Genomic DNA, 11074 nt, shown 5'->3' with positions numbered 1-11074 from the left:
GCCCGACTTCAACTGAAACAGAGACCTTCACCAAATAACCCCCTGCCCTAGAACCACAATCCCTTGCCTTGAAACTACTGTCGATATTGCTGATTGTCCCTTATTCTGCCTCTACAACCAGAGTAGGAATCTGGGAGTACACCTCCTCCGCAATACGTGAAGTCTTACTAACATATTCTGTGCCAGTCGTATCCTCTTTACACTATCCTTCTCCATTAACACTTTCGTCACAAAATGTCTAACAAGACCGCCAAGTCTGCCACTGCTGGTAACGGGGACTCTACTAAGTGGAGTTCCGACGAGAATGCGAGTCTCCTCCTTCTCATCATGCAGGAAGAGAACAAGGAACTAGCTGTCAAAGGCTGGAAGGCTATTGCTGAAAAGGCCAAGGAGGTATTTGGTGGCAAGTACACCCTTCCGGCTGTCAAGTAAGTCTGGCTTAGTCTGGTATCTACCTCAACTACGCATTTCGATATGTACATTGCACCAGCATTATATATATGGGGATAGTTGGGGGTGATTAGCTTCTACATCTATGCGTCTATACTCACGAGTACGAAACGTGTCTGATCTTCATTTATAGGCATCAGTTTCAGAAACTCCGCAAGCAGTACCTTGAAGACTGCCCCACCCCTCAAGAGGACTCACAGGCAGGTAGCGAAGCTGCTAAGACTCCCACGAAGGGCCGAAAGCGCACGGCAGCTTCCATGGATGGTCCCGACGCCGAAAATGATACCGGTACTAAGGCCAAGAAGGCTCGAGTTGCAAAGAAGACAACCAAACGCGCCAAAGCAGCTGCAGAAGACGCTATGCAGGACGACTATCCCGGTGATTCCGACGGAGACGAGCAGAAGCCGGCCAAAGCCACTAAACGCCGCGTCATGAAGAAGTCCAACGTCAAAGCCGCGGATGACGAAAGCGATGATGGTAATGAAGATGTCGAGACCCCTACGAAGCCTAAGCTTAAGAATTCACATGCGTCGCAGGCGCAGAAGAAGTCTGCAATTGACTCCGAGATGGCTACTAAGCCTGCCTCCGACGCAGAGGATAGCATCCAGGCTGGCCATGTCGACACAGCACCCGAGAACGACCCCGAGGCTATGCAGACTAACTTTTAAGTTATTCATGAATCTCAAGGTTTGTCTTACCTATTCCCCAAGAAGAATTCTCTTAAGGTCCGCTGACTCGTGATGATATACAGACCTTCTATCAGATATCGAGCATCACACTGCACTCTTGGTATACTGCGTTATTCATCTGCTGGAACCCGTTGGGATCACTGAACGGTTCTTGCGAACGGCATAGGGATGACTATTTCGAGTGAGAGGTGCTCATATGCGATGATCTGAGATTCATTTTACTTAGCAACAATATTCTCTCGCTTCTCTTGATTATAGCTTTGATAGTATTGGCCGACCAGATAGCATAGGGCGCTGGGCCAGATTCGTCGGTTTTTCGTCTTTCCGCGTCTTGATTTAATTCCGAGGATACTACTCTGAATATGAATTTCCCTGAACTGGCTGCTCCCGTTACCAATCACGATCGTGCTTCGGCATTGTGTTTCCCTCCTTCCGCAACGGGCTTCGAGCTTCGCCACATTTGACTACGTGATGAAAATCGTTTAGTCATGATTATCAAAAATGCCCTATAGGTAGGTGGAATTTTTGTGTGCCCTCCAGCAATTCCGTATCTTCTTCACAGCTCAGCTCTTGCTTAGCGATATCGCCCCCCTTCGCTTAGCCCAGAGTAAGCAGCACAACCGAAGACACGAACTTGTCGAACATGTGTAAGAAATCTTGCCGCATCATTTCCAAATTTACTATGTCTCTGGTTCTTGCGGCAGCTAGTGTTAGCCTGGCCTGTATGAGGCTCATGGAAAACGAAGAATCATGGAGGTTTACCCCGACTAGGGAACGGGCCCGTCGCTACCCCCGCCGCGGGAGTGGTATATGCTATAAGCTATTATAAGCTAGGCGCCCGCGGCCTGATAGAACTACTGGGGAAGCCCAAATTTCGCGTGCTCGATTTACCTAGCATGTGTAAATCTTTCACTTTGTCTTTCCTATTTGGCTTTATGTTAATTTTGCCTATTTCAGCCAATGTCGCCGCCTTTACTAGGTATATGACTATAAATCTCTCCTTCCTGCCATATTCGTATATAGTAAGGCGAGATATAACGTAGATATGGCGTATTGTGAAGGTGGGAATCTAAGTTATATGCCTCGTCTCATATGAGCCGCGAGCGTGGGGGTTGCCTGCAAGGATACCATCTTGTCGAACCTTATGTTTCAATCAAGGATTCTAGATCAATTCCATACCACATGCTTCTATACTCGGTTATAAGGCCGATCCAGTACTCACTATATCATTCTTGGCACCCGTTCTCATTATAGCTTTGTCTATTATATCTCTTTATGGAAATACTTTTATAAGGAACTGAATGGAATGTCGAATTGCCTACAGTCATCTGAGGCCTCCTATGTTGGATTAGGCACATTAGGCACCTAAGGTAGTTAGTACTACGAATCGAACAATACCTAGCTAATCTAATATACTAAATTATTCGATCAGGGCTCGATAAAAGTCTGTTACCGTGAAAATGCTTGTGACCAGAGATGTTAAATTTGGAATTAATATAGAACGAACAAGGTATCTTAGGTATCTAGCATTGCTATACCCAGACGGCTGATGTATTGCTATGTATTGCCGGGGAACATGTTCTAAGCTAATTTCATACCCCTATCAGTACAGGAACTCTTCGCTACTCTAGTACAAGTCTTAGAACATGTAAGAGCCTAACAACGAGAAGGGATGATAAAGTTATCATTAAAACCCATTGTCTACAGAGGTACTTTAGGTAGAAGATATTCGTAAATTACTGATTCGGACTTCTTCTCCTAGCTCTAGGTGTTCTCTTCATTATGAATGGTAAAATATATTAGTAGTTAGCATGACGTGGAAGTAATCTAAAGTGTAAAAAATACTCGTCGAGAAATAAGTCTAGATACATACGAAGACATGATACGGTAGATGACTCGAGCTTGTGATTATTAGAGTGGTTCGAGACTTTTTACTGTGTGTACATATAGTAACCAGAACCGGGGAAATGCAAAATGCTATTTGATGAAATTGATAGGAGTTTGCCACCACCCGATGGTGAAATATGCTCCTTAAGGATAGAGACAGGGGCTGGCAGTTCTCCTGAAGGTAGTCAACAAAGTAATTTCTACCCTCTTCATCTCACTCTTCATCTCTACACCAATCTGATGTAAGCGCAGCTCTTTCTTTCTTTCTATTTCTTGGTGAAATTATTAAATTTTACTTTCTGTCGCAAAAACGACGCCGTAATTGCTAACGAGCAATTACGCCTTATACGTGATACTTTCCTTGGGAATAATTTTAGCTATATCTTTCCTGTAGTAAAAATGTAGGATCCCCCCTTCCAAGTGTTATATACCTAGTATCCCAGTACTTTTCCAGTGCAACTTAAACAGTAGGGATAAGGAGAGAACCCTATGTAAAGTATTTGGCTCTAATCCGAGCTCGATCCCGCCGGCATCCCGGTATGGAAGGAAGGTGAAGGTCATGAATATTCAGGCGCTTATAGGTAGAGAATCAATTTTACGTTCCGCTCGTGATGAGGATCCATGAGTATCTGAAGAAATTCAAAGCTCCTTTAAGGAGGTATATTTGCCTGGCTCACTGTTATTCCCGAATCCTAATTTTGCGGAAGAGGATGGCTCCAATAATATGCATCCAAATAAGAGCACATTAAGGATTGAAGTCGGTCCCGGAGTGGCTGCCATGCACTCAGACGCGGCCCGACGCGTCCCCCCGCACGGTTCCGACCTTTGGCGTTTTCGTCGCGTGGGATAAGTCACACAACTGATGTGATTAATGGACAGCACGCATAGCTTACATGTCGGTTCCCAATCCGACGTTGTGGCGTCGCTCGAATGGTGCCTAATTTGCGAAGCTAGATCCATCCTGTCTTAATAGAGGGTTATAAATAGCCAAATAGTATCTGTAATGTGAATTTTAATGTTCGAGATATTGTATAACCTGAGACGCCTCGGGACCGGGAACCGGACCGGGAACCGGGGGAGCGTCGGAACGGGGATTCAGTTGAAAGATTCTTCAGAGGCAGATAGATTCGGTGAAGCGAATCTGCAACTACCTAGTTTATTTGACGCCACACACCCCTCCCATGTCAAATGACTTACGCTATAGCTTCGAGGCTTAATTTGAGGTCATGCCAAGGACATGGAATAAATTGAAAGAAATGTCTTATGCTTGTACTACTGTGATATATTAGGTATCTTTGATAGTTCGATCTATATTAAGCATCAATTAAAATTCCACGTGTTCTATTAGCGTATAGGTTTCTATACTATACTCAATGTCTTAAGCGTGGAGAATTAATATAAAATATAGTAGCTCCACAAGCTATATCCTAGCGCCGTGGGCCCGGTTAGAGACTATCGTGATCAGCTAGCTGGCCAGGTTCATAAGGCGCTGCGCCTCCCGCGTCGCCTCGTGTTGAAGACAAGTAATGTATTAACTGTGAACCGTGATATTAGGTAAGGCAAGTCTGGTAAGGCAAGGGACTTCGTAAGACTATGACGAAGCTTGTGGGTTGTATAGCCTAGTCTGCCTTGCTTTGATTATAGAAGGATCTTTATTATGTAAGTCCTTGGACTAGGCGATCCTACGCCCCGCTAGGCTATCGAGTTCGCGTGTAGTTCACGATATACCTAGCGGAGATATTCTAGCTGCATGTTACCTGGGCACGTTTTGGAGGACTTCGGGAGATAGGAGATAGATAGGCTCGTAACAAATCACTTACAAACTGGATTCTACTTGGGTACGAATCCTAAACCCCAACGGTGTGAAACTCGGCCGAAGCACAACATATCAAACCTAGAAACAAAAACCTCATGACCTACGTTACTTACCTAACTATGAGCAATGCTTACACTACTAGTAAAATATTAGAAGTCGTCGCGAAACCGGCGATTAGAATATTACTATCCGTCGGAATCGCTGAATAGCCATTGGCAGTAAATCCGAGACATACATGTAGGTAACTGGTGAAGGTAGGTAAGTGATTAGTGTATAATAAAAAGATTGGACAAAGGGGGGGATGCCAGCTTCTGACAAAGAGGGGTCCCCCCCCTTTACCTTTTTCAGGGATCTATAGAGGTACTTAGGTACATAGACTAGATAACCCTGATAACCTTCAACAAATGTGGGATGTGGATATGTGGATATGTGGATATGTGGATATGTGGATACCTATAATGGTCTGTGCTAGGGGTTTCTATGTATGTAAGCAGCTAAGGCAGTAAGGTTGTTACCCCACCCCCCCCTCGCTCTTAGCTCCGGCAGCCACCGGGAATTTCCAATCATATCTCAACGCCAAGACAAACTTGCTCTTTTCACCTGCCACGCTTTGCAACGAACTCTCTGCACGATTCACGATTCTTTGCACGCTGTGGCATCTCATGGGTTACCTGTCCTATTTGTTCACACCCTGTTTCTTCGTTACCTTCTCGTTACAGACCACATCACATTTGTTTCTGGCACTCACGATAAAGTCACAGCATTGCCTAATACCATAATACCATTTCTTTTCCAAAAATGTGGTGGTTACCGGATCAAAACCTTCTTCCGTCATCCCTCTGAAGGTCCTGTGCTTAGTCTGCCCCCGCTTCAATTCGCTTGTGTTTGCTGGTTTTGACGACTGTTACCTCCAAATCGTCTATCTTTTGACTCTTCGAGCTTCGAGCTGATGAGGTGATACGAAGTGTGCTTACAAAAGTCCAAACTCGTCAAAAGTCCGATGCCCGGCTTTCCTATACTGAGCACGTCACCAATATTCGCCCGTATCTTCATCCAGAGCTCCATCACATTAGCTTCTAGGAGACCTAGAGGAGACCTAGGGATCTGATGTCTATCCAAGCCGATCATGGCGAATGCCCGCCGTAAGTTGCGCTACAGCATCGTTGCTCGCTCTTGGCCTCTTTAGATGAACATCGCGATTCCTTCCGGAATTGGGAAGTGCCATTCTAAACCGTAATATTACGTATGGTGATGTATAGCTCCTAGGGACAGTTCCTGAGACGAGTTAAAGATCCGGCGACACAACTACGTCCGGATTGCGAGGCCGACGGTTGTCTTTTTTTCTCGAAGCTTAGGCGAGAACCCCCGGCTGATTTTAACTCGTCGCAGTGGCGATGCATTTTTCTCTTCCCCAGATAGTCCCGCTACCAGACCATCCGGTTCTTCGGAGGGGACCCTGGATTTTTCTTATATACCGACCCTATTACATCTCAGCCAAACCCTGCTGCAGATCCGCCAAACGGCTAACATGCTACCGTATAGTCGCAGCGAACACTTTGCGTTCTGATATGTGACCAATATCAGTACGTACAATCGCCCGCCTTTCCAAATGACCGGAACAGGTCGTGGGCCTCTAATTTGAAAATTAATTACTTCCACGCTTCGCCGAGAGCCTAGTATCTATTTCCCAAGCTGCTGGTAACTGTCTGCCGACTAGTAGTCTAGTTAATCTATTCGAGATCTGGCAGTCGAGTAGTCGGCCAGCTATATCTCTACGTTCAGAACTCGAAAAAGCTGCTTCAAGCTGCTCTCATATTATTGGATAAGGCACTTTGACCTTGCAGATCTTTGTTGCAAGAAGCATGAGACAAGTCGTCTCATCGATAGCTGGAGCCTGGATGCGCTGCTGTCTGGGGATGCGCTGCGGGAACGCAACCGGTATATGCTCATCGATTCTCCATGAATTGACCCCAACCCAGCCCATTCAGATGATACTTGGGTTCGCTGATGTATGCATTTGTTACATCTGCATAACCGTCACTATTGTATATTCTTGCTCGATCCAAAGCTGAACCTTTGTTGGATCCAATGACTGTATTCGGCTGCACCCGAGTCGATCATCTCGTTACTACCCAGCGCCTGTCTCTTTTTTCAATCTAAGCTATAACTACCGGCGTGCATGTACGGTAGCCACCAAACGTCACTTTCGACCCGTGCCGAGAAATAGACTTAGGGGTATCCTACTACGATGCTTAACCACGGAGGGAAACTGGGAACGGCGTAGCATTTCAATGCCGGCCTCTCTCCTCATTATCTCGAACCTCTATAGACTTGATGTTGTTTCGAATGTTCTTGATAACGTCAGTGGCTTCCTAGAAAACAAGTAGGGGACTACTTTGCCGTCACACCGGTGGCGTCTTACCACGGAAACCTGGGTCTGGGCACTTTATCTCGTCGCACCCTCGTACAGCTTCGAGCGCGTACATACATAGATACCCAGGCCTCTGGCAGTGGCTACGGCGGAGGATTTTGGCTCTCCCAGGGTATGAGCAGGGGTGCATGAGACATCGTCCAATGAGACGGGTAGGCTAACAACCCCCGTTCGACCCCGATACGCATCTCCGTGGTGCCCGCACCCACTGTCTAAACTTGAAGAGGAAGGACTGATCTCCGGGTGGCAGATGACGTGCAGAAGTCTGTGTCGGTCGATTTGAATTCTTGCGTTTTGACAAGTCGTTGGCAGCGCCACGCCCACTAGCCCGCGGACACTACATATGTTATCAGCCCGAGAGATCTGCTATCGCAGTGTCTCGTGTCTATCGATCAGGAACAGTAACACGGGATGACTATACAAGGCAGGTAACCAAATAACCCGATGATATGATAAAACTCTATACCATCGTGGCTAGGGTTGATCCACATATGGCGCCAGATTCGCAAAAACTTGCGGCAATCTTGCTATTGTGACAATGTTACCATTAGAAAGCCCTATCAACCTATAACGATAGCAGGATACGGTCAGGTGTAAACTATCTCGACCTCCTACGCCTGGAACCAATGGGTTTTTGTTTTGCGTAGGAAACGTCGGCAGCAACAGGACACACACAGAACACAGAGTACCTAGGTTATGGAGTTGCCGTAACGGGTTTTGTGGCGGCGGATGTAGGATCGACGCCAAGGAAAAGGGGACCTTTTCGCTGTGCCGCTAAGCCAAAGATGCGTGGAGCTCGTTACGAAGATGCATGCATTTTCTGAAGTGCACACCCATTGGCCTCTGCTGGGGGCGTGTACATTCCCACTCCTCTTCGTTTCCTCTTAAGCTCTGAGGCGAAGCAAGCCACAATGGGCGATGGTTATGTGTACCTTCCTACCCCTGCGTATGATTGAGGTGCGCGGAGAGCTGCCCCAATACATCACTTACATCTGCAGGACATTTGACATCCGAGCTAATCTTCTTTCAAGCTCATACAGCTCATTAGTCAAGGGCTGGAATGGGTCTTGGCGGGTCACATCTCCCGTGGTCTAGCCTGTAAATTGCACAGGGTATCCGTCGTGTCCGGAAGGCAGTCTTCTGGGGGCTCTCGATAACCAACCCTTATTCAACCAACCCTATCAAGCCGCGTAACAGACAAAAAAAGGCTGGCCACCTACTACCTTAGTTATTACCTTGCAGTCCCAACACAATCATCCCTGGCCTATGCGGGTTGATCAGCTACCGGGATACCTGGTCATTTCGTCATGTTTCCTAGTCCCTGTCCTGGCCTATGAGCTGAACGCACCTCGAGATCGGATACATTACTGGGGGGAGGCGTCTGTCATCTCGTTACCGGGCTCGGAGGCTTCGATCAATCTTCTCTAATGCTATTTATTCCCCATTGCTGCGGGCCTTCCCAGACAAATTAGGACATAAGGAATCCATCAGCACTACTGTCTGATCCTACTGGATTCAGTACTGCTGTTAATTAAGTCCCGTGTTACTTTCGCACCTTAGGGGTCGTGATGTGCTGAGCTCCTACACCTTAGTCGAAGATATACAAGACGTCTACGGCCTGCGTCACATTTAATCTCTTCTCTATTTCTATTTTCCAAGTCGCCGTCTTTACATATCGTCGCCATTGCTATAACCAGCACTAGCCTTATATCTTATCGTCTCTCGTTATGTCAGGAACAGCTTCTCCCCGCAGCGGTCGACCGCTGACAACGTCGTATGTGGATCTGATGAAGCCTGACGAGGACTGGAGGAATCTGCCCGATGCAGCTGAGAGGAGGAAAATTCAGAACCGTCTTGCCCAACGAGCATATAGTGAGTTATGCCTCTAACTACGGCCCCACTCGAGGCTAACGATATCAAGGGCGAAATATGAGAGATCGAACCAAAGAAGTAGAAAAGTTGAAAAAGCAATTGCAGCAGCTTCAGCAGTCTATCAGTTCGGATCCCTCAACTACGCCACCACCCGAGCATGAGTTCCCTTCCGGTGGGAGGAGTCCATCTAGCCTAGGAGATATCCACGCTCATAATGCTGATGCGGTGACATCGGTAACGACGCCCAATGGCTCCCGGAGGATGAGCGATTATCTGCAGTCCTGGCCTCACGCCTCGGGTACGGAACAGCTGAGCGGACTGGGTCTCACGACGGATGGGGAAAACCCGCTCGGGTTCGACGCAGCATCTTATTTCTCCCAAGTCCACGGTTCTAACGATGTCGTGTCGGATTTACCTACAACGGGAAGACGGGCGCGTGCTGTCACAACTAATATTTCCTCCGCACCCATACAAAACCAGCACCATCTCCGGAGCCACAGTATACCACCGATCTACTCATCGAATTGCGCTAGTCCTATGCCATGGGGGCAAGGAGCTGCAGCAGATAGTAGTGATGGACTTCGCGTGTCGACAAGGTAAGCTAATCCCGCGATTCCTAATATATAGAATACTCGAAAACCCTAGCAGAGCGAACTTGGGGGTTTCATCGTTTCGCGTGCCTTTATATCCAGCTAACTCTGAGCTAGCTTTAACGTTTACAACAACCCGGAAGACATGTCCATGTACCACGCGGAGTCAGCGTATCCTCTCGATGATGGCGTTGCGCATAGCGCCAACGCATACGCGACGTCTCCTGAGTCGGATCTTAATAGTCCTGCGGGCTGGTCGCCGCTAGACCGAAAGTCGGGCCATGCCGGGCGACCTAGCACCTCATCTCTAGCGTCTGCATTCTTGACGTCCGCCAGCAGCGTCGTGGACAGCATGACGGATATACAACATCAGAACTCATCCTTTCCGGAGACTACGGCACCATTACTACACTTCGCCGTCGCAGGCGGTCATATCGACACGTTACGGCTTCTCCTCCAGCGCTACGATGTTAACGTCAACAGCCGCGATAGCGCGGGTTATACGGCACTACAGCGCGCCGTTATGGCTGGGCGCACTGATATGGCAGCCCTACTTCTCGAGCGCGGCGCCATCGTCGACGGCGATGATAGTTGGGCCGCGGAGCTTACAGGTCGCCATTCCAAGATTGAGGCCCAATAACCTCAATTACTCGTGGTTTTTGTTTGGCTACTACGAATTCATGAATGCTCATGCGGATTGTACGTTGTTGTGTTTTCTGATTCGATATTGGGTTTACTCGCTTTACAATTCCTGGTTGTATTCACCTAATACGGGGAGTTCGGTGTCTATCATGTTAGGCTTATGTGTGCCTATTTCGGGCCTGTCATGCCTAAACGATACATGCTGCATGTGCGCGCATGGATTGGTTGTACAGCACAATATTTGAAGCTCCTCCTGGCCTGCATACACTAAATGTCGGTCTCGTTTTACTTAATTTTGATTGGGGTGGTTTTATACCTGCAAGGTTGAGCTAGGTTCATTGGAGTGAGGGATGGATGGATGGATGGACGGAGGGGAGACAGGATTTAGGGGGTGTTAACAGGAATGGCGTCCTTGGATGGGTGGGTTTTATACCCGAGGCATGAACTCACGGATTATACAAGCGATATACAAAACACATTTCCACGCAGGAAAATTACCTTCGGGCCTGAGAGGCTAATAGAAGAAACAATTTTTCTCAAATTTATAAATTTGCATACCAAGATGTGACTATTGAAAGGGTTGAGGAGAGAAATATTGGAGAGAAGATGGTGAATATCGTTAGGTACGGTACCTAGCGCAGTGGTCAGATTATACCGGTGACCGGGGGACCCCGGACATATCTCAATAGGATCTGGT

General features: G+C 47.4%; 2 protein-coding genes across 2 annotated transcripts; both read left to right on the top strand.

The window, feature by feature from the left end:
• Positions 1-234: 234 nt before the first annotated feature.
• Positions 235-1118, top strand: F4817DRAFT_318737 (uncharacterized protein; the record flags this gene model as incomplete). The annotated part of the gene is made up of 2 exons (XM_049300953.1): positions 235-428; positions 584-1118. 2 exons carry the CDS (start codon positions 235-237, stop codon positions 1116-1118), a joined length of 729 nt encoding a protein of 242 aa, XP_049156159.1.
• Positions 1119-9000: 7882 nt separating this feature from the next.
• On the top strand, positions 9001-10375 carry F4817DRAFT_318736 (uncharacterized protein; the record flags this gene model as incomplete). Its single annotated transcript, XM_049300952.1, has 3 exons — positions 9001-9145; positions 9195-9741; positions 9853-10375. 3 exons carry the CDS (start codon positions 9001-9003, stop codon positions 10373-10375), a joined length of 1215 nt encoding a protein of 404 aa, XP_049156158.1.
• Positions 10376-11074: the final 699 nt, after the last annotated feature.

Source organism: Daldinia loculata, assembly GCF_022478755.1.
Source record: "Daldinia loculata strain CBS 113971 unplaced genomic scaffold F4817scaffold_50, whole genome shotgun sequence".
NCBI lineage: Eukaryota > Fungi > Ascomycota > Sordariomycetes > Xylariales > Hypoxylaceae > Daldinia > Daldinia loculata.
Note: the sequence above shows the minus strand (reverse complement) of the source record. Positions and strands in the feature narration are given on the sequence as shown.